We start from the raw sequence: 23,242 nt of genomic DNA on the forward strand, positions 1-23,242 counted from the left end.
TTAATATCAGATACTGGTTGATTCTTGGTGTCATGGTAATCTTTGTGGGTGTTTTGGCAGTGGACTGTTGTGAGGTGGTGTATGTTAGTATTGCCTCAAGAGGTGGTGGAGGGATCCGTGGAGTGCATCCGGTCGGGGTGCGGCTGCGGCGATTAGGGGAGGTGGCTTTCTGATGCTGGGGGCGTGGCTTGCCGCGGGCGTGGCTTTCGCGGGCGGCACGGGGCGGGGTGGGGGGGCGGAACATGTCTCCCGCCGCAGGAAGATGAGGCAGCGCCGGCGGCTGCGGGCGTAGCGGGCCACCGCGGTCCACCGCCGCGCGCCGCCGCCTCTGGTACGGTCCCTTCCCGTGGGGCCTGTTCTGCGAGAAGCTCGAGAGGGGCCAGGCGACGCGAACGCGAGTGGGGAGGAGGAGGAAGGACGCGCGCCCCCGAGCCCTGCGCGCTCCCGCCGCCCACGCGCGACCCTCGGGGACGCGCCCGCCACCCTTTTGTCCCCGGGGTCCCCGAGGGCGGTGGGCAGCAGGGAGCCCCGGTGGACCCGGTGCATGCCCCCGCCCAGCAGGTGAGCGCACGCGGAGGGGCCCGGGCGCGCGCGTGGGGCGCCCGGGGACGCGCGCACGGTGGGGACCCCCCCCTTTCTCTGCTTAGTGCATGGAAAAAAAAAGTTGCCTCCGGGTCTCTCTCGGGTCCGCGGGGAGGCTAGGGATAGGGCGAGCCCCCGGGGGAGGGTTGCACGCGTCCCCCTTACACAGGGCCCCGGGCCCGGCGGCGCATTGTTCTCTGCCTTCAACTTTGCGCGCTTGGAGAGGGGGGCGACGTGGAGGACGCGCGCACTTGGAAGCAAACTTTGCCCAGGCCTCTTTTGTGGCGGTTCTCTTTGGACGGTCACCCAACTTCATCAGATACGGGTTCTCTAACTCATGGGACCTTGGGGGAGGTGTTTCCTTACTATCTACCTTCAACCCCCATCCTCAGGTATCGGAACTGGAGTTTGGAGGGGAGAGGACCATCTCCTCATTCCATCAGCTAGGGTTGCCCCAACTCGTGGGTATCTTAGAGGAGGTGTTCCCATACCGCCGACCTCCTTCCCTTCGTTTGAGGAGGTTTCTCCTTGATGCTAGCTGGAGTTCGGAGGGGTGAGGGTTATCCCTGCACTCCACTAACTAGGGTTCCCTAACTCGTGCGGATTTTGAGGGAGGTATCCCTTTCCCACCTACCCTCAGCCTGGGAGGCCTCCCAACCCTCCATCCGAGTTGTAGCTTGGAAGGGAGAGTGGGGACAATCTCTTCAGTTTGTTAGCTAGGGGTTCCCCAACTCCTGGGAGATATTGGGAGACACATCCCCCACACTCAGGAATGGGCCCCTTAATTCAAACTAGAGTTTGAAGGAAAAAAGAACAGGTCCTTTTGTCTGCTACAAGAAAGGGACTCCTGGGTTTAGAGAAGGGGAGACATGGGGACCCCCAAGATGGTAACATCTGCTCTGTGTTAATGTGGGGCGCGGCACAGCCCTGGGTTTGGGGCGCCGTGGTGGCCTGCCTTCGAGCCTCAGAGAGCTTCCAGCCTCTCTTCCCTCCCACACTCGCTGCTGGAGTGGGCGAGGGAGGGAAAAGAGGGTTGCCCCCAATTCTGCTTCCTTCCCAACAATCCCAGAAGTCTCAGGTCCCCCTCCTCCCATCCGCAAAGTGTTTGTGTCACCCCGATCAAGCAGTGCTTCACCTCTCCCCCTGGGGTTACCTAGAAAAATCGGTTTCAAGTACCATACACACAAAAGTGTGGTTTCGTACAACTGTACAACTTAGAAGAAAAAAAAGTCAGTTTCACAGTCCCCCAAAAAGGATTAAAAAAAAAACCGGAAAGGAAAAGAAAAGAAACAGCGGGGGAGGGGTGCTCTAGGTACTCTTTCACACCCTTGTCTGAGGTGGTGAACAAAAGAGTTGGGGTCTTAGAGCTTCTGGGCTGGAGTCCTCCTTCAACCCCTGAACCTCCTTCCCATCCCTGGGGTTTCTCAGGTCTCTCCAACTGTTTCTCCTTGCTGGGGAACCCTGGAAAAAAGTTAATTTTTTTTTTTTTTTTTTTTTTTTTTTTTTTGAATGTGTGGTGGGTAGCTAAGCTTCTCTCTTCCCTGGGGTGGCTGGGATGCAGCCTGGCAGGTGGGTCCCCTCCCCCGCTGGTGGAGCAGAGCCCCTGGGACCTGAAGGGGAATCCCAGGTCTTAGGACACCCCCCCCCCCCCAGGGTGATGTTGGTAAAAGGATGTTTTCAAACCTCAATCCAAATAATTCCCGGATACATCCTGACAATAAGACAGGCTGCTTGCTTTTGTTTTGTTTTGTTTTTTTTTAACTTTTCTGAATGAGGTTTGGTTTTGGGGGTGAAAGGGACAATTTGAGGGGCCCAGGCAAAGCATCCTTTCCACCAGTGAAGGTTTGAAACTAGGATTTTGTTTTGTGTTTTGATTTTGGGGGGGTGACCAGGATTTTGAGTGTTCTGTGACAGGTGCTGAATGGGATGGTTTTACCAAATTTATTTGGAAGAGGCAGATCCTGGGCCATCACTCCCCTCCTAGACAGGGCCCATTGACAGGCCGCTTGGGGTTGGAGGTGATAGGAGTGTTCCTAGCTACCCCCAACACCAGTTTGAAATGTACAACTTGATGCTTTAGTGGTCCTCTGGGAATGGAGAGTTGATATGTGTTCCCTCTCTATTGTTGAAGCCATATATTTGCTCTAGGGAAGGATCTAAAAGGGTCCCCCCAAACCAGGTTCCCTGCCTCCTCCCTCCCGGGCCCCATCCACCCCAGGCCAGTGCCTGTAAACCCTGCTTGTCTGCACTCACACATCTCCATTTCTTCCTCCTGTCTCTGGGGGGTCACTGCACAGTGCTGTCTCTAGGTCTGGGGAACCCACCCCAGTTTTCACTCCTGCTGCCCTGGCCAGACAATGAACCAGTCTCAGAGAATGGCACCTGTGGGCTCCGACAAAGAGCTGAGTGATCTCCTGGACTTCAGTATGGTGAGCCACCCCCCCCCCCCCAGTGCCTGTCCCCTGCTCCCAGGTTGGAAGCTACCTCTGAAGGGGTAGAAGTGTCTTGACAGTTGGGAATGGAGCCCTCAGTTTACAAAAGTAGGAGGACACACAGGCATGGTGACACCCATAAGAAATGGGCCAACTTAACCACTTCACAAATGGGAGAGCTGAGCCCAGAGAGAGGTAGGGGCTTGTCAGAGCTCCGGCCCCTCGCCCCAGTTTACTCACTGCAAAAGCCCCGTGTGGCAGTGGGGGCTCATGGCCTTGACTAGCTAGTCATGAATGTGACCATCAAAGTTACAGATGTGAGAATGAGGTCACAGGCTGTGCTGGCCCATGCCGGGGACCTCAGAGAGGAAAGCCACCACTTGTGGAGCAGGCGCTTAGGCTCCTATGTCAGTGATGGAGGATCTGTGGGCACACCCCTACCCCCTAAAAGGCTTTCCACAACCCTGCTCCATTAGCACATGTCAGTCCCAGTTGGGGAGACATATCCCCTGTGGAAGTCTTTGTTCTCCAGCTGTGTAAATGCCCAGAGAGGTTGCTGGTCCACAAAAAGTCACAGAGCATAGTAACAAGCTGGTCAGATTGGTCTTTTGCTGGACATCTCCACAGCCTAGTGCCCTCCACTCGCCCTTTTGTGCAGTGGGCATCCTGTCCTTCAAGAACCAGTATGACATTTAAGCTCTCAAATTTTGGCCCCACCCCCAGAAACACCCTGTGCCTTACAGCTCCTAGGGCAACTTCCGGTCTGAATTCCCCTGCTCATCCCCACAAGGTGCCTAGGCCACAGCATTCTGCCAAAAACAAGTGAGTCTGCACTGAGGCAGCACCCACAGCTAGCCTGCGGCAAAGCAGTCCTGGGGACAGTCTCCAAGGCTCCGGAAGGCCCTGCTGGTATTTTTAAGGTCCGTCTTATTTTTGCCTCACTGGCTGAGTAGGCAGAGGCCCTGGGCCGCTCGTTTTTTTTGTTATTGTTAAACTGACAGGTCACGGCCTAGTGGCCTGGAACACACTAGCTTGGGGGTGCAGCTCAGCTCTGTTGGACCCATGGGAGCACCCTAAGCCTCTGGGCCATCTCTTCTTTAGTTCAAAGGGCTCAGGGTTTCCCCTCACTTAGGTCAGAGAGCATCCTGAGGCAAAGAGAAACTGAGGCAGGTAGGGAGTCCCATCCCATAGCCAGACCTTGTGTGGTCAAGTTGGGAGGCAAGTCCCTCGTTGGAGGTTTTTGGGTTTTTTTGAGCTATGGTCTCATGCAGCCCAGGCTGGTCTTGAGTTCCTAATCCTCTAGCCTTTGAGTGTTATGGGAGACAGGGCCTATGCCACCTTGTCCAGCTTTCATTATTCATGTGTAAGCATGCATGTATGTACACCATGTTTATGCCCAGTGCCCTTGGGTCAGAAGAAGGCAGATTCCCTGGAATTGGAGTTATAGATGGTTGTGAGCCCTGGAAGAGCAGCCAGTGTGTTAACCGTTGAGCCTTCTCTCTGGCCCTGTGCCTCTTTCATTTTTGAGGCAGAGTCTTACTCTGCAGCCCATGCTGGCCCCAAACAGAGCCACATTCCTTCTGTATGAGGGGGTAGGGTTGGTGACTCCTGCACATGTCCTGACTATGGGGTATACTGCCATTACCTAGTTGTCTAGGGGAGGTCCAGAGGACAGTGTGGACAGCCTGTCACTTGGGCCCACGCCGGTGAGAGCTGGCACTCTGTGGTTGGGAGTTAGCTGTTTGTGCCTCTGAGCCCTTTAATATGCAGGCACTAGCACTGGGCATGGAAGAGCTGGGAGGGGGCATGTGGGTGTGGCAAGGGTCATGGCCCCCACACACACGCCCAGCTCTGCCACCTAGTGCCTCAGTCCCCTTTCCCATTTTTGTTTGAGACAAGGTCTTATGTGTACTCTCACTCCCTGTGTGGCCGAGGATAACCTTAAACAACCTTATCCTCCTGCCTCTACTTCCCAAGTTCTGGGATGACAACCTCAGTTTCCCCTTAGTAGGGGCTGGGCCATACTTCCAGGCAGTGTGCCTCTTCCGGTTCATGGTGCCCTTAAGTGAGCCATTCAGACAAGTGGGAAGCCTCCATGTTGTCTGGGAATGTCCAAATGCACAGGATGCTGGCCAAGGGGTTCGGAATCTACCTGTTGAATAGAGCATGTTGTAGTCAAGCTGGGGGAGGACATATTGCCTCCAGAGCAGACGGTTTTAGGCATGGTAGCATACATACCCTTGTCATCATGTGCTCCTATAAAAAAATGGAGCATGGTGACATGCATCTGTAACCCTGACTGGCTCTGGGAACCAGACAGGAGACTACCGGGGAGCTCTGACCAGTCAGGCTAGCTGTAGGACAGCCAGAAACTGTCTCAGGAAACAAGACATCAGCCCAGCGGTAGTGGTCCACTCCTTTAATCCCAGCACTTGGGAGGCAGAGACAGGCGGATCTCTGTGAGTTCAGGACAAGCCTGGTCTACAGAGCTAGTTCCAGGACAGCCTCCAAAGCTACAGAGAAATCTTGTCTTGGAAAAAGGAAGGAAGGAAGAGAAAAGAGAAAGAAGAAATCACCGGGCAGCAGTGGCTCAGGCCTTTAATCCCAGCACTCGGGAGGCAGAGGCAGATGGATCTCTTTGAGTTCGAGGCCAGCCTGGGCTGCACAGCAATTTCCAGGAGAGCTAGGGCTACATAGAGAGATCCTGTCTCAAAAACAAAACTAAGTGTGGCTCCTGAGACATGACGACACCCAAAATTGTGCACACACAAAAACAAGTTGTGAGTCGTTTTCTGTAGCAAGTGGGACAGTGTCCCTCCCCTTTAACCTGGAATCCTAGAGGTCTGGGTATTTCAGCTTGGGGCTGAGTGTGTGGTTGTTTGCTTCCAAGCATGACCTGCCACTGGGGTCACCCTGACCATAGCAGTCTGGTGCTCCCAGCCTCTCCAGATGGACGCCCCTGCCACCCCCAAACTACTCTACCACTCACCGCTCTCCTCTGTCCCCACAGATGTTTCCGCTCCCTGTGGCTAACGGGAAGGGCCGGCCTGCCTCCCTGGCCGGAACCCAGTTTGCAGGCACAGGTAGGATTGAAGGGCATGGGGGATGTGTTTGTGTGGATGTTAGGAGGTCTGATGGACGGCCCTGTGGACAGTAGTATTTCCTCCCACCGAGTGTGGTTGCTTAGAGCCCATTGAGTTGGGCTGACTGAAGCCCAGGCCTCTTGTGTCTTTTCTGTTTCAACTACAAGGTCCACAGTAGGGCCTAGCCTTCTCCAGTGATTGTATTCTGAACAAATATTATGTGCTTGGTATATACATGGTCTAGCCTGGATGATGGGACCACAGGGACAGGGGACTTCTAGGACCCAAGACATCTGAGGTCTCAGAGGAGAAACATCTCATAGACCTGAGCTGACATGGATGGATGGTTGAAGTTGGCTGGCTTTCATTAAACAAGGGTCGTTCTGGGCTATGTGGGGGACACATTTGGGAAGCTGGTGTGGGTAGCTCTTGCTTACCCCACTCAAAAGCAAGACCATCAGTCACTACCCTGCTGGTCTTCCCCTCAGCCTGAGGAAGTGGATGGAGAGCCATCTGGGCACTCCTAAAGACCTGGAAATCCCCACAGGCTTCCATCACCCCGGAAGCAGCCCCCAATCCGAAGTGCCCAGGCTTCTGGCCCAGGATGGGTGTGGGAGGTTTAAGTCAGTTTGGCAGCTACTGTGAGGTTGGAGTGGAGTTGTCAGCACAGTTGTCCAGACTCTTTCCTTCGTCACCAAGGCCTGCTCTGGGATCTAGAGGTGGATTCTTTTGGGCATGGCATAGGCTGATGGCCCTTTCCCTGCAAGGCTGGCCTGGCAGGACAGGACCTTGAAGATATCACCCACTGGTTTTTATGGTTTCTTTCTAGCGTGTCTCACCCTCCAGACCTGCCCTCACCCACATTCTCAGACCGTTGGGTACCAGACTCACATTCAGTCCTAGAGAAGCATAGTTATGTGCACACTGGAAATTGGCATTTGTCTTTTCCTTAATTACCACTGGTACCTGGCTGGCCTGGACCTCAGAGATCCACCTGCCTCTGCCTTGGAGTGCTGGGATTGAAAGGTGTGTGCCACCACTGCCCAGCCTCACTGTGTTTTTTGAAACAGGGTCTCTCTGTACACCTGCTCCTCTATCCAGCTAAGCTGGCCAGCCAGTGAGCCCCAGGGTCTTCCTGTCTCTACCAGTACCAGTGCCAGGGTCCCGACTTGTGTATAGCACTGTGCCTGCCTTTTTACCTGGGCCCTGGGACTTGAACTCAGGTCCTTATGCTTCTGTAGCACACACTTCCCAAAAAGACCATCTCCCCAGCATCCTCGCCTCTCTGCCTCTCAGTTTCTGGCATCCCCTGATCTGATTGGCCAGCTTTGCTGTATCGCAAGCCTGCCCTGCCTGTCCTGTCACCCATACACGGTCAGCCAGCCCACTCAAAGGCTGTGTGCTAACCCCTCCACTTGCCCACTGTCATTTAGGAGAAGTGTGGGAGGGCCATCCCTCCAGTTTCCAGTGTCCCACGGCTGCCTATAAAGTTGCCTTCCCACCTCTGTCCCTTCGTCCTTGGCTGCCTCCTGAATCTGTTGTGTTGATTTTGCTGTGGAATCTTCTCCTTGAGAATCAATATTTGCCATTGACTCCTTTCTACTTTGATCTTAATTCCTCTTTTAAAAGTTCTTATCTTTTTTTCCTGGAGTTCAGGAGTTTTAGAATCCACAAGTTCACTAATCTTTTTTGATTTGGTAAGGGAAGGTGTGTTAGGATGGAATCCAGTCCTTCAAGCATGTTAGGCAGATGCAGGCTTGACTTTGAGGGGCAAACTTGGGTGTGGTCAGGGTGGAACCCCAGTGAGGGGCTGGGGGTGTAGTCAGGGGTGGAGCCTTGTCTAGAATCCCAGCAAGGAGCTGGGGGTGTGGTCAGGGTAGAGCCCCGCCTAGAATTCTCAGCTATGTTGTTCTCAACTGAATTTTCTTCTTTGTATCACAGCTAACTTAGTCATGCAACCATATTGTTTTCTTTTTGTTTTGTTTACTTTTACTATTTTTCAGTTATGTGTGTGTTACCTATGTGGAAATATGCAGTATGATAGGAAGCCAAAAGCCAGAGACCTGGGAATTCCTGTAACTGGAATTGTGGCCAGTGTCAAGCCTCCATGTGGGTGCTGGGAATTGAACTTAGCCCTTCTTTTGGTTCTTTTGAGGTGTGTTATGGAAACTAGGCTGGTCTCAAACTTGTTTTCTCTCTCAGGGCTTTGCCTTGCGTTGTTCTGGGTAGAGCTAGTAGGAGGGAAGGCAGGTTCTGTTTGTGAGCTTTGTCATACTTGCTCTGGACAGTGTCAACTGGACCTTGGGTGGATATGTCCCTAACACTGGCTGCATTGGCTGACATCATCCCTGTTGAGTGGGCAGTGAAAGTGAGGGCGAGAGATGCTTGGGGTAGGTGTGTTGATCCATGTACCTGATTAGAAGGCTCATGTGGATTGGTGCTGGGCCATGCTGTAGGCTGCTCCTCCTGCTGGGCTGGGCTTCCAGGTGACCAAATAATGTATAAGCCCCGTCGTGAGTGCAGCTGTGGGCAGCACATGAACAGGAGAGCTGTGTGCCAGTAAACTTTATTTATAAAAGCAAGCCAAAAAGTGTGAATTGTCCCTGTAAAAGAATAAAACTCCAAATATGGGCCTTGTCCTAAGTTGGCTGAGCTTGATTGAGCCAAGCTCTGGGTGGAGGTGCCTGTTTCTTGGTGCTTCACCTTGAGGGACAGGAGGAGAAACTGAAAGGGCGGGGGTGGGGGGTAGCCTGACATCGACATCTATTAGAATGTTTTAATTAGTATGCAAGTGAAATCGAACTATGAATATTCATGTTGGGGTTATTACAATGCATAATTTATCGGTGGGGTGATTTTAATAACTGTATTAATGGGGTGGAGGAGGAACCTCCTGAGTTGTCATTTATAGAAGGGAAGACAGGCTCTGTGCTGGGAGGGTCTTGGGGAGTCCTCCACATTGCCAGGTTCTGGGGGATACGACACTTTGCTGGGGTCACCCACTGTTCAGGTGTCACCCAGGCCCTGTCTGGGCTTCTAGAGCAAGCATCCTGTATATCTCTGGGGTTTGTGCTGAGTGAGAGTTGATAGGACCAAAACAGTGTAGGTGCTAGCTGCCCAACATCCCCACTCTCACCACAAGCTAAAAAATTTGGGGTGTGGACATTCATAGACTACACCTGATGTTGGAGGGCTTCCTGGAGCCCCTAGGGCTGCACCCCAGCCCCCCACTGCCAATACTCTGGAACTTTATCAGGAAACAGGAAGGGGTAGGGGAATGAATATTCATATCGTCGTGGGATTAATATGCATAACTATGCAAATTAGACTGCAATTAAACACTGTTCTCCAGGGTGGGGATGATGAGCACAAAGGCCATAATAAAGCCTCTGGGGCTTGAAAGTTTCTGGTGTGAAGCTGGGTGGCATAAGGGGATTCATGGGGTGCGGAGGGGAGGCTGAATACCAGAGCCTCTTCCCTTGGAGTTTTGAATGTGGACATGGACACTTCAGTCCTGAGCCTGCTTGTCAGTCCAGTAGGGAAACTGAAGTACACGCATGGCCATGTAGCCAAGTTGGAAGGTGGAATCAAGGTTGGACCCTGTGGTCCCTGTGTATGGGGACAGGGACCAGGGTGCCAGGGAGGAGTGAATTTGCTGCAGGTGGAGACTATTCTATGGGCATAGCCGTTAGCTGCCTATGAGGAGTGTTGGTGGAGATAAGGGCCCAGCCCTGCTTTACTCCACCCCCAGGACAAGGTCCTCTGGTTTCCAGGCTTGTTAACCCCTGCCTTACCACATAAACCCTTGACCTTCCTCTGAGGCTGCAGGAGCTAGGTGTGTCTCTGCCTTACCCACTGAGCGAGTCAGCCTTACCAGGGAGACTCTACTTCTGAAGTCCCGGGGCACTGTGAACTTTTGTCAACCATTTCTGACTCAGATACCCAGTCCTGTGTGATCAGACATAGGCCTAAATGAGAGGCCTGGCCATGGGACCGTAGCTGAGGTTTTGACAGATGAGTAAAAGTCTGCCAGAGAGACAGCTGGTAGTCACATAAGAGCTATAGCAGCCTTTGTAGGAACAGTCCCAGGCCGTGTAGGATAGAGGGGTCTGCTCTTATTGCTGGTAGGAATATCTAGGTGAAAGGGATCCCAAAGCCTTCTAGGTCCCCTGAGAACTGGGCTCCCTTTACCTCCTACAGGACTTGAGGACCGACCCAGCTCAGGTTCCTGGGGCAACAATGATCAGAACAGTTCTTCCTTCGACCCCAGTCGGGTGAGATGCCTTTATGAGGCCCAGGTCCCTGGTTGTCCTTCCCTGGGCAGGGGATGAGGAAACAGCCTCTGGTCACCCTCCGGGACAATTGCACTCAGTCACTAGTGTCTTACCCTGCCTGTCTCCCCTAGACGTACAGTGAAGGCGCCCACTTCAGTGAGTCCCACAACAGCCTGTCTTCTTCCACATTCTTAGGGCCTGGGCTTGGAGGTAAGTGTGGATACTCTGTGGTGACCCCAAGAGGGCCTCGGGGCACAACAGGGTAGTAGAGCACCAGCCATCACATCAGTAACCCTGGCCTTTGACCAGCCTGGTAATCTAGGCAGGCGGTGTACCAGAACTTCCCACGTGGGTGGCTGTGAACCGGGGACTGAAAGATCATGAAGGTTGTTGCTTTAACTCAAGAGTTAAATCTGTTCTAGAGTCCGGAACTGGTCAGCACTGACCCCTCCTTCCACCATGGCCCGAAGTGGCCTCTGCAGTTGTGGGGTGCATGTTCCCTTTTAGGCTTCCTTCTCCTGCCTCTTCCTCAGGTGTCCTGCCTGATAGGGTGACAGGGCAGTTCCCACAGAGGCCAGCTGTGTCCTCCCCACCCCCATTGCCCAGGGTGGACCCTGAGCACTGAGGGCTGGCAGGGTTAGTAGCCCTCAGAATCCAGCTGCTCAGGAGGCTGAAGCAGGACGATTTGGAAGTCAGGGCTAGCCAGGCTACATGAGACCCTGCCTCAAAGCAAATCAGGTGGAGAGACAGCTCAGTGGTTATGAGCACTTACTACTCTTGCAAAGGACCTAGGTTCAGTTCAGGTACCTACATAGTGGCTTACAGCATTCATGACTCCAGTCCCAAGGAATCTGATATCCTCTTCCAGGCACATATGTGGCGCACAAACATACTCGCAGGCAAAACACTCAAGCACATAAAATGATGACTCAGTCTTAAATATAAAAAAAATAGCGAAGTGTGCAGATCAGTTGGTTCCCTTGTCCCCTATCCTGTATCCAGGGGGACCGGGCAGCAGGCCCACCATGTGTAACCCCTCTACTGTCTGAGAGACCCTCCTTGTGACTTCCTTCTGTCCCTTGCAGGCAAAGGCAGCGAGCGGAGTGCCTATGCCACCTTCGGGAGAGACACCAGTGTTAGTGCACTGAGTCAGGTAACTGAGGCAGAAGGGCAGAGTTGGCCTGACCTCTAAGATGACCCTTGGGTTGAGACTATGTCATGGGAGCTGTGGTTGTTACCTGAGCTGCTCAGTAAGAGCAGAACTGGGCAGAGTACGGCGTACGGGTCTCAAAGCCCCCACTCAGCTGCTTACACTGGGGTCCACTGTCAGGAATGTGGACCCCAGTGTGGGCTTCTGTGCCCCGAGGTGAGAGGTGGCTGTGGGACTGAGCATGATGGTTGAGGAAAGGTGTGTCCTGGGTGCTGTGTAACAGTGAGGCTTGGGGGCCTGGCCCAGCCCTTGTGGCGTTGATCTTCACAGCTGGAAGGGTCTACAAACAGAGAAGCCTGGGTTTAGACATCAACCCCAGCTTCCTGGTGTCCCCATTACCCAGGCTGGCTTCCTACCGGGTGAGCTGGGCCTTAGCAGCTCTGGGCCACTGTCTCCATCGGGTGTCAAGAGCGGCTCCCAGTATTACCCCTCATACCCCAGCAACCCTCGGCGGAGAGCTGCAGACAGTGGCCTGGGTGAGTTGGTGCTGGGGACATGGATACAGTGAGGGTGGTTGTGGCAGAGACTGATTTCTGGACTGGGTGCCTACAGGGAGTGCTGACCCTAGGGCTGTTAGGCTGTCCTGACCCCTGTGCACAGCCCCTCCGCCGGAGTCCCAGGGACTCGCTCTGTAGACCAGGCTGGCCTTGAACTCACAGAGATCTGCCTGCTTCTACCTCCCGTGTGCTGGGATGAAATACGTGCTTTCATGGCTGTGCTAATGAGGCCCCTCAAGTGTCAGGAGTGTGGTACTCCTGGGTACTGACCCCTGCCTGGCAGGGTCCACATGAGGAAATGTAGAGAGGGCATTTTACCCATCCTCCTCCTGCTCTTACCCCCAGCAGATACACAGCCCAAGAAGGTCCGGAAGGTTCCACCTGGTCTGCCCTCCTCCGTGAGTATGGGGCCGCTCTGGCACCTCCTGTCTCCACGGCTTGCTTTGGTTTTCAATGCCAGAAGCTGTGGTCACATCCCAAAGTTGATCAGGCTTTGGGGGCTAATAATATGTGAACTGAGCATGCCCCCTCTTCCCTAGGGAAGTCCTTCATTGGGTCTATCTCACTCCCTCTTGCTTTAAGAGTGGGTTTTTGTGGCTGTTACCTTTAATGGTAGGGAGTTGGGGGGTGGTGATGGGGGCCCTGGTAGCTGGGCCAGCGAGGTCCTACCTATTCCCCAGCCACACCCACCTGCCAAGGCTGGGAGTGTTCCCGCCCACTGGCTTGATGTTTGGCGGGTTGCCCACGTTGGCAGATGGTGGCTGGCCCTCAGTGGTTCGTGGTGCCATGTGCCTGTGATTTAATCACATTAAGAAAGGCAGTGTGCTGGATTCTCTAGCCTGGCCGTCTCCCCTAGCACTTGGGAGGTAAGGTTTCAAGGTCTAGGCTGGCCTAGCTAACAGTGCACTTTGTATACTAAAGCCTCAAGCCCCTGCTTCCTCTGTGCCCCCAAAACCCTATAATTTCCTTTGATGTCAGTACTGGGGTGGGCAATGGTGAAGGGCATAGGCCAAGGCTCCCTAATAACATATATATTGAAATAGAGCTAAGGTCAGAGAAAATGGCCAACAGAATCCAGTTAAGCTAAATGGACATTACGCCAGCAACCAGCTTTGACTTGCTGCCCGCTTCCCTGCCTGGGCAGGCATGAACAGCCTATCCCCTCCTGAGTCCTCTGCTAGGGCAGACATTTTTGGTATACCCCTACATGTTTCTTCAGGCTGTCAGCTGCAGCCAGTGCTACCTAGTCAGAGTTGATGATGCTGTTGGTTGTTCCCTCTGCACCTTCAGTGCTGCCGGGCAACCAGATGCGATGCTGGGACACTTCCCCTGTGGCTTAGGATCCTATGTCCCCAGAAGGACAGGGAGTTTTGGGAGGGTGAGGCTGGCAGGATCTGTCCCTCACAGCTCCTCTCTAACTGTGTCATCCTGTCACAGGTGTATCCACCCAGCTCAGGTGACAGCTACAGCAGGGACGCTGTAGCCTACCCCTCCGCCAAGACCCCCAGCAGCGCCTACCCCTCCCCTTTCTACGTGGCAGGTGCGTGGGGTTCCCCGGTGCTCTCTGCAGGGGTGGGGACATAGCCTCACCATCCTCTTCCACACAGATGGCAGCTTGCACCCGTCGGCGGAGCTGTGGAGTCCCCCCAGTCAAGCAGGCTTTGGGCCCATGTTAGGTGATGGCTCATCCCCTCTGCCCCTTGCACCGGGCAGCAGTTCTGTGGGCAGTGGTGCCTTTGGGGGTCTCCAGCAGCAGGAACGCATGGTAGGTGCTGTGGTCAGAGGTGGCGGGGGATCCTGGATGATGCCAACACCTGCCTGGTCCTGCTCACCCCTTAAGCGTCACCCTGCCTCTCATCTACTAATTGTCTTCTCAGAGCTACCAGCTGCATGGATCTGAGGTCAATGGCACACTTCCAGCTGTGTCCAGCTTCTCATCTGCCCCTGGCACTTACGGTGGGACTTCTGGCCACACGCCACCTGTGAGCGGGGCTGACAGCCTCATGGGTGAGGTCCTAGGGTTTCCTAGGCCTGGGTGGGCATCGGGGATCCATGGAGAGCTAGAGGGCGTAATCCCTCCTTGAGCCACCTAGGTTGGCCCTGGCCTTTATCAGGAACAGACCCCATGAAAAGCAGGTCTTCCGCCTCACTCTGGGGGAAACTGAGGCAGAAAGAGGAAACCTTGTCCACCTGGGGAGTAGGTGTATTGGGCAGGACTTGGACACTGGTCACTGCTTCTGCGGTGCTGACACTAGAGAAGGCAGGTGTCCTAAAAGGGAGGGTCCCAGCACTGGGCTCACCTGTCTCCCCCAACAGGCACCCGAGGGACTACAGCCAGCAGCTCAGGAGATGCCCTTGGGAAGGCACTGGCCTCGGTGAGCAGGGTCCTGGGCTGGTGGTGGATAGCGGGGCTTCTGATAGCCTCATGGTGACCCTGACTGCCCATCCCTCTGTCCCCACCACTGCAGATCTACTCCCCAGATCACTCCAGCAATAATTTCTCGCCTAGCCCCTCGACACCTGTGGGTTCACCCCAGGGCCTGCCAGGTGTGTATGGGATGGGCATGGAAACCATGAGTGACCTCAGGACTGTCCCCAGTCTGTAGTCTGTAGTCCTAGCCAGGAGGTGAGGTGGCATGAGGAAGAGGTGGGCTTCCACCTGCTGCTTGTCTATTTACTAACCATTAGATCTGATTGTTGACCTCAGGCTCTGCTCTGGTGAAACACACCACTTCAGGGTAGGTGGTGCCAGGGCATCCGTTAGGGGTGAGGGAAAGTGGGAGCTGGAAGACTCTACAAGTCCAGGGAGGTTGGGGTTAAAAACAAACCACTTTGCCTGGTGTGGTGCATGTCTTGATCTAGCACTCAGGAGGCAGAAGCAGGTATATCTGTGAGTTAGAGGCCAGCCTGGTTTGCAGAGTGAGTTCCACACCGGTCCACAGCTTGGCCTGTCCTCTGGCACCAACCACCTGCCCTTAGCTTGAGTTCAGAGCAGTGTTCCCAGGTGTGGAGGGGACAGAGAGGAACTGTCCTTGAGGTCCCTGCTGTACCCCCTGAAGCTGTGAAAAGAGGTGGGGTTTGCGGTGTCTGGTATCTGAGTGGCTGTGTCAGGCATTTCTGAATGCATCCAGCTACGGGTGACCTTCCCTCCCTGTCCCCACTGCCTGTCTTCCCTCATGTCTTTCCTTCCCCTCCAGGGACATCACAGTGGCCCAGGGCAGGAGCGCCTAGTGCCTTATCTCCCGGCTATGAAGGGGGTCTCCATGGCCTGGTGAGTGTCCCCTCCCTGCTGGCCAGACACCCAAGTGTCAGTCAAGCCCATCACCACATAATCGAATTCGGAGCCCTTCAGGGAGAGCAGTCAACTCATTGTCTCAGGGGCAGCTCAAGGAGAGTTTGGGGAACCACAAGTCTGAGTCAGGGGCAGGAAGAGTCTCCTGCCAGGGCTCAGTGGGCAGTGCTTACCTACTGGCACTATGGTTCCTGGCTGTGATAGAGCCCACATGTCATCTCTGCACTGGGGAGGTGGAAGCCAGAGGATGAGGAGGAGTTGAAGGGTTTTCAGGAATAAGTCAGGGGGATTACAAGTTTAAGTTCATAGTGGACCATGAGGAAGACCCCACATGCAGAGTGAGAGTGTGCATGTGTGCGTGCGTGTGTGCGTGCGTGCGCGCATGCACCTCTGAGTACCTTTTCTACCCACCCTAACAGCAGAGCAAAATGGAGGATCGCTTGGATGAGGCCATCCATGTCCTTCGAAGCCACGCTGTGGGCACTGCTAGTGATCTCCATGGACTTCTGCCTGGCCATGGGGCACTGACCACAAGTTTCCCAGGCCCCATGCCACTGGGAGGGCGGCATACTGGCCTGGTGAGTATCAGCCTGAGACCAGATGGGGGTGGCACATAGGGACTCTAGCCACCCTGATGTGCCCCTCTCGTTGTTAGGTTGGTGGAGGCCACCCTGAGGATGGCCTCACCAGTGGTGCCAGTCTTTTGCATAACCATGCCAGCCTCCCCAGCCAGCCCAGCTCCCTCCCTGACCTCTCGCAGAGGCCACCTGACTCTTACAGCGGTAAGTCTCAGAGGGAAGCTGAAGGTCTTTTTGGGCCTGATCGATGAAAAGGGAAGGACAGAATTGCTGTTCCTAGAGGCTGGAGGGGTGACTCAGTCTGTACCTCTGAAGCCTGTGGACCTGAACTGGATACACGGTGGTGTGTGCCTGGGCCTCCTGCGCTGGGGAAGCAGAAACAGGCTACCTCACTGGCCAGCAAGTTGCAGTTGGCAAACCCCAGGTTCATGAGAGCCTGTGCCTCAAAACAAAAGGCCACAGTGTTGGGGACATGGTTCAGTTGGTGCTTTTCACATGAGTGTATATCTTGTAGCCCAGCACTGAGGAGGCAGGAGGTTCCTTGCGGGGGATGGGAATAAGGGAAGCTTAGCTGGAAAACAGTGAGCTCCAAGTTCAGTGAGAGTCATCTCGGGAGTGGGACACTTGATGGACGGTTTTCTCTGGTCTCTGTTCTTACTCCTATATGCACACATGTGCAATCACACACATGCACACACACAGACTGTCATTTGCCACCAAGAGGCCAAGAGCAATCAGGCTGTCTACTCTGTTTCAGATCTTCACTTCAGCCTGTAAGCTTGGGACTATTGCTTCCTGATTCAGTCTGGGGACACTGAGGCACACAGGGTGGAGCCCGCTATCCCAGCAGGGCCAGGCCGATACCTTTGGCAGGAGGTGCCTGCTTCTCAGATGAGGGCCTGTGATAGGTGTGGTTTCCATAGTGGGTGTGAGCAGGGTGGTGGTGGCAATTCCCTTGGAGCAGTTTTGGAGGATATTAGGGGCAGCGGGCTGTAGTTTAGGGCAAGTGTGGAAGGGAATTGGGGTGGGTGACAATAGAGAGGGTGACCGTGCTGTGCTTAGTCTAGGAAGTAACCTGGAGAGGAGGCTCCAGCAAGAGGGCCCTGTGCAGAAGCCTGGGACAGGGTGGAGCCTAATGGGTTGGAGGCAGAGCTGATCCCTTGTAGGGAGAACAAGAGAGATGGAGGACAACGAAGGCTAGGTCAGCAGACAAGGGACCCTTTGGGCTGTAGGGAGCATTCGGCCAGTGGAGGACAGGGCAGAAATGTCCCGCCTTGGAACTGACAGGTGCCTTCTGGTGGCCGTAGGGATAATGTTGCCAGTGTTAAGGGCTGGGGTATGGAGTGGGTGAGGCTAGGGGTGACATCCCACAGAGGAAGACCCACTCCTAGCTGTCAACTGTGAATGGTTTTTGCCCTCAGCCTCTCCTAAGCTGGCTTGTTGTCCCCAGGCTGCTTCCACACCAGCGTTTTGTGTAGCTGAGATGACGGTCTCTTTTTGAGGCATCCCAAATGCTGGGATGACATCATGTGCCACCACATCAGGGTTAGGATTTTAGTTTTTGTTATTAAGGAACCTCACTATAATACAGGCTGGTCTTGAACTTGAAAATCCTTATCCCTCAGCTTCCACATGCTGGTGTGATGGGTGTACATTCTCTGGTTCCTCTTGTAGCATTTCGCAAACTCATTCCCTGCCCCAGAATTTACAGCAGGGTTTGTCCCACTAGTTGTCAAAGTTGTGAATGTGTGCTAATAAAACCGTGCAGGTTTCTGTCTCCAGTTGCTGAGTGGTGTGAGGCAGGATTCTAGTCTGGTTAGCAGCAGGCAGAGAACTTGAGTGGGGAGGAGTGCCTCTAATCTTGGCCTGAGGAGCAGTCCTGATGGCCTTGTTTTATTTTTCATCTTCGTCTCCCCGCAAATGAAGCTGTGCCCTGGCAAGGGGCCCCACAGGTATACTTGGTGGCTACTGCCACCCTTCATCTCAGACTTGTTACAGGACTCGGAAGGGCAGGTGCTGCAGCGGGCGCCAGCGAGATCAAGCGGGAGGAGAAAGATGATGAGGAGAATGCATCAGTGGCAGACGCTGAGGAGGATAAGAAGGACCTGAAGGCTGCACGCACGCGCACCAGGTGCCAAACCCCTCCCCTCAGGCCATGCACGCACACATTACATGCCACATGCTCACACACATCACACATGCACACAGACCCCAGGAGGCCCTGTAGGCCACCACATCACCTCACTATCTCCCTCTGGTCCCCGACTCCCCTCCACCGTAGCCCAGACGAGGACGAGGACGACCTTCTCCCCCCAGAGCAGAAGGCCGAGCGGGAGAAGGAGCGCCGGGTGGCCAATAATGCCCGCGAGCGCCTGCGGGTCCGCGACATCAATGAGGCCTTTAAGGAGCTGGGCCGCATGTGCCAGCTGCACCTCAGCAGTGAGAAGCCGCAGACCAAACTGCTCATCCTGCACCAGGCCGTGGCCGTCATCCTCAGCCTGGAGCAGCAGGTGCGAGGTCAGTGGGCGGCCCGCGCCCCGCGCCTCCGCGACACTCCCCTCCCTGCTGCCCTAGCCAGAGTGCACAGTGACTGTCCCTTACTCTTGCACCTTCTGGTCCCCAGACAGGGTTCCCTGCACTCGCTGTTCCCTGTACTGACTTCCTGAACTGACTGTCCCTGCTTTGTTCTCCACACTGTTGCTAATAATCAGCCCTCACCTCCATGCTGACCGCCCCACACTCACTGCCCCACAATGACCCCGTCCACACTGACTGAGCTCATTCACACTGACCCCGTTCACACTGACCCCATCCACACTGATTCCATCCACACTGACTGAGCTTGTTCACACTGACCCCATTCACACTGACTGAACTCGTTCACACTGACCCCATCCACACTGCCTGAGCTCGTTCACACTGACCCCATCCACACTGAGCTCGTTCACACTGATTCCATCCACACTGCCTGAGCTTGTTCACATTGACTCCATCCACACTGACCTAGTTCATTCACACTGACTAGACTGACCCATGCTGACTCCATTCACACCAACTTTATCCACACCTCCTGACCCCATCCACACTGATAATAACCTGTTGACATCACAACTCTTTGATATCGGCTGCTCCCATACTGACTGTTCCTCACATGGAGTATTTCCCATGCTGATTTTCCTAATACCAGTCACCATTACTGACTGTTCCCACACTGACTGTCCCCTACACGGACCCTGTCCCTGCACTGATGTCCCATGACAGGTAGTTCCTTTCTGCTGGCCATCCAAGTAGACTGTCCCCATACTGACCATCTTCCATACCTACTGTCTCCTTCCCTATACTGACTGACTGACTTTCTACCTTTCTGGCCTTGAGGACAGTCTCTGACAGGTCTGGACTCTGCCACCCTGGCCCCACTGGCCTGAGGACTCCCAAGACTGTTCCATCCCCAGGCTCTTGCTAGCTCAGCCTGGCTGTTAGGGGCAATGCCACCCCCCCCTAAAAAACAAACCCAGAGATGCTAGCTGGTATGTGAGCCTCCATCACTATTCACCCTGGCAGGGCCCCAACCCACCCCTCAGAGCTACTCCCGGGCTCGATTTCTCCATCCAAGATGGTATTAATCCACCTGCCCCAGGACTGGTGAGGGAGGACTCCAGCTTGGACCCCACTGCTTCCTTAACCTGTGCTCCACATGGCCTGCCTGCCATTAACCCTTTCTCTCCTGCAGCATGGTGGGCTCTGCCCAGCTGTCCAAGGGCTCTGTCTGTGGTGGCAGAGTGTGTGGCCCACCTTGTGTCCCAGAGTCTGCCTTATCTGCTCTGTCTTTCACACTATTCCCTTTACCCTATCCATCCCCTGCCTTCGCTTGCCACCTGCCGCCCTTCACCTCGCACCTGCAGCCCTGTGGACAGGGCTGGCTGCACTGTCACCTAGGGGCCTTTTGTCCCATAAGGCTCTGCATGGCCTCGGGGGAAGAGAAGTGTCCACTGGGCACAGCCTCTGGTGCCCACATGCAGTTTGGTCTGTGCGCTTGTCCTGAGGTCTGGGGCCATTGCCGCCACCCAGAGGAATCTAGTCCATCCAAGGGCAGCAGAGAACATGGGTAGCAAAGGGTGTGGTGTCAGGCTTCTTCACAGCCTAGGTGCCAGGACATTGGCTGCCACCTACTCTTCCAGGGAGGAAACTGAGGCACAGGGTGAGGGAACCTATGCCAGCAGGTGATTCCTATCAGGAAGCTTTAGGCTTTAGGCCATAGACAGGGCCTTGTATTCAGTTATCTGGAGCCACTGCATGGGTGTCCATCACAGTGGAGGAGATAGCCCCTGGGCCTGGGAGTCAATGCTCTTGGCCTAGCTAGGGTGGCCTGGCTCTGAGGTCTGGGGTTCAAATCTGAGTGCTGTTTGCTCCCATGAGCCCTGCCTCGGACCAGGCCTCAGCTTTGCGGGCCAGTGCAGCCCTCAGTGCTGTCACCCTGAGCCATGAGCAGGGACAGGGATGACTAAGAATCCACTGCCTTGTAAGGTCCCACATGTCTTCACATGTGTTAGAGGACAGTGAGGCCTCTGTTCTTCCCAGAGTGACCACCCGGCTTCCCGGAGACATGGGTCACCTGCACAGGGCACCGTTGTCCACACTGCAGGGCTGCCACCCATCACTCGTCTATCATGCACACACCCCACATTGGCTGCCACCCACCTTGTCACACACTAGCACATAGCAGGAAATGGCCCGGGCCCCCCTGATGGAGGCTCGGTGCTGTGACCCAGCAGTACGGACGAGGTGCTGTCCCTGGAGGAGAAGGACCTGAGGGACCGGGAGAGGCGCATGGCCAATAACGCACGGGAGCGGGTGCGAGTGCGGGACATTAACGAGGCCTTCCGGGAGCTGGGCCGCATGTGCCAGCTGCACCTCAAGTCGGATAAGGCGCAGACCAAGCTGCTGATCCTGCAGCAGGCAGTGCAGGTTATCCTGGGCCTGGAGCAGCAGGTGCGAGGTAGGCTGCTCCCGCCCCACCCTGCTCTGCCCCGGCCTGTTGCTGGCCAGGGGTGGCCACAGCAGTCCCAACCCCTATTCCCAAATGGGGACAGTTTCCCACTGCACTCTCCTCCCCCACTTCCTCTAGAGCGCAACCTGAATCCCAAAGCGGCCTGCTTGAAGCGGCGGGAGGAGGAGAAGGTGTCTGGTGTGGTCGGAGATCCCCAGCTGGCGCTGTCGGCTGCCCACCCTGGCCTGGGTGAGGCCCACAACCCGCCCGGGCACCTGTGATCACATGGGTCTCCGTGGGACCAGGGACCACCACAAGCTTCCCAGGGTACTCCCAGGATGACCCTGGCCCAAGGCTCAGGCTCCAGAAACACTGCAGGGCCTCAGGGGGCCTCAAGGCTCAGTGACAGCCCTGTGTCCTGACCCCAGTGACCAAGCTGAAGGGAGCTCCCCCCCTCGATTAACCGAAACTGGAAATAAGCAGCATGCTCACTTTTCAGAAAAGAAAAAAAGATGCCTTAACTGTGGAAGACGGGAGAATGGGACCGCACCCTGGTGAGGGGTGGCGGGGACTGGCTTCTGGTTGAGAGCCACCAGCACACCGTGCCTAAGCATATTTTTTTTAAGGAGAATAAAAGAACATTAGTTATCAGATTTTTTTTTTTTTTTAAATGTAGACAAAACTTAGCAAGAATGAGGCCTTCTGTGTCTGTTTTTTGGGGGTTTTTTGTTTTTGTTTTTTTTTTTTTTTTTTAAGCTTTCTTTTGCGTATGTTTTGTAAGCAACAAATTTTTGTATAAAAGTCTCCTGTCTGTTGCTGTTTCTAGAACTCAGCGTCGTATTTCATGGTCTATAAGGTTATTAAAGTAGCATTCAAAAGACCCAGTGTTGATCTAAGGGCCACACCTACCCTAAAGCCTGACAGAGTCTGGGTGTTCAGGGTTCCCTCACTGTTTGCACTGCACATGAACCCAGGGTCTTCCTGGCATGAGTCCAACAGCTGAACCAGTCTTGCCTCTTACGAAACAGCCAGACCAGTTGCCCCCACAGGACATGAACTCTGCTCTTTTTTTTTTTTCTCACTGCCCTGAATGCTTGAATGACAAGTTGTAGGGGTCTGAATATATACAGATACATGCCTGCATATGTGGGTAGGGGTATTAGCATAGCTTATGGGCTGTGATGTCTCCATGAAGTGAGTGTTTCAGCAGTCCCAATCCAGCACTGAGTCCTGGAGGGTTCCTGAGGAACTGTTGATTTTCAGTCTGCACTGGAATCCTGAAGAAGTGGGCTCTAACACCAGTGAAGGGATGTCTCAGCAGCAGGGTAGATGCACCTGCCAGCGAGAGTGAGGGCAAGCAGGCAAAGAGCTAATGCTTCCTCCTATGCTATTATATGTGGGCTGCTACCAGAATGTAGGGTCCAGTCAGGAGAGGCCCCACAGGTGTGCCCAGCTGCTTTGGTTACTTCCAGATGTAAAGCGAACAGTAACTTAGCTACCACACACATGGCTGCAGCTGGCTCCTCAGTAAATGGTGCAGGCTTTGGTCCCCTCCCATTTTTCAGATCCTGGTGGCGCCATTCTTCGTATCCTGGCTTCTGGGAAGGATATTGGTGGGACCATCAAAGATCCTCCTACATACAGCACTGTTCATACCTGCTCCATGATGACCTCCATCCCTACAAACTACTCTCCCTTAGGAAACCCCACAAATCTCCAGGAGGGAGATCTGGGGGGGGACGACTGGTAACAGTAACACTATGGCAGACATTCACACCTTTAGCGGGGGAGTCAGCACCTCTGGAAGTCTGCGAGAGGAATAGCTGGATTGGAGGAGCACAAGACTACCCTGCCACATTCCTGCTTCCTTGGCCAGTTCTCAAGGTAGACTGGCAGGCAATGTGGGCTCATCCAGGTTCCCCATCTGCTGGGGTATCCAGAAGCAATCCACCTGTCCTCAGACCCTCGGTACACTGCTGCCCAGTTACAAAAGCATGGAGGGTGGATTGAGTTTGTAATTCAGTTGTAGAGTGTTAAACTTATATATGTGCACAAAGCCCTGGATTCGGGACCACCTGTATACCAGCCCCCCCTGAGCTCGAGTAGAGGGCTGTCACTGGATCCATTTACATAGGTGCCAGGTATCAAAAGTCAAGTTCCCATGCCTGCCCAGCAGGCACCTTACCACTGAGCCCCTCCACCATATTGGGTTTAGTTTGGAGGGGGTGTGTGTGTGCTTATTTTTGAACCTGGTTTCTCTGTAACAGCCCTGGCTATCCTGGAATTCACTCTGTAGACCAAGCTGGT

At 54.5% G+C, this 23,242-nt stretch overlaps 1 protein-coding gene across 12 annotated transcripts; it reads left to right on the forward strand.

The window, feature by feature from the left end:
• Window positions 1-411: 411 nt before the first annotated feature.
• On the forward strand, window positions 412-21,815 carry Tcf3 (transcription factor 3). Of its 12 annotated transcripts, none has more exons than XM_051177367.1 (19): window positions 412-561; window positions 2,880-3,011; window positions 6,025-6,097; window positions 10,298-10,371; window positions 10,503-10,581; window positions 11,457-11,524; window positions 11,925-12,057; window positions 12,424-12,476; window positions 13,516-13,618; window positions 13,686-13,843; window positions 13,956-14,085; window positions 14,395-14,453; window positions 14,547-14,625; window positions 15,276-15,349; window positions 15,790-15,948; window positions 16,026-16,152; window positions 17,947-18,079; window positions 18,230-18,465; window positions 21,074-21,815. In XM_051177367.1, exons 2-19 carry the CDS (start codon window positions 2,940-2,942, stop codon window positions 21,214-21,216), a joined length of 1,953 nt encoding a protein of 650 aa, XP_051033324.1. In that variant the 5' UTR covers window positions 412-561; window positions 2,880-2,939; the 3' UTR covers window positions 21,217-21,815. The 12 variants fall into 12 exon arrangements, with proteins under 12 accessions (XP_051033324.1, XP_051033329.1, XP_051033332.1 ...); XM_051177372.1 differs by lacking the exon at window positions 18,230-18,465 and adding an exon at window positions 20,718-20,944; XM_051177375.1 differs by lacking the exon at window positions 18,230-18,465 and adding an exon at window positions 20,721-20,944.
• The last annotated feature ends 1,427 nt before the right edge of the window (window positions 21,816-23,242 follow it).

The sequence above is a fragment of the Phodopus roborovskii genome, unplaced genomic scaffold, assembly GCF_943737965.1.
Source record: "Phodopus roborovskii unplaced genomic scaffold, PHOROB, whole genome shotgun sequence".
In the NCBI taxonomy this organism is placed as follows: domain Eukaryota; kingdom Metazoa; phylum Chordata; class Mammalia; order Rodentia; family Cricetidae; genus Phodopus; species Phodopus roborovskii.

What these genes read in the sequence shown, in the direction of transcription:
- Tcf3 (XM_051177367.1), top strand. Translation starts at nt 2,940, where the DNA reads ATGAACCAGTCTCAGAGAATGGCACCTGTGGGCTCCGACAAAGAGCTG. An exon ending in GTGTTAGTGCACTGAGTCAG is followed by an intron (nt 11,525 to 11,924) that starts GTAACTGAGGCA and finishes CCCATTACCCAG; the next exon opens with GCTGGCTTCCTACCGGGTGA. An exon ending in CTCCCCTTTCTACGTGGCAG is followed by an intron (nt 13,619 to 13,685) that starts GTGCGTGGGGTT and finishes TCTTCCACACAG; the next exon opens with ATGGCAGCTTGCACCCGTCG.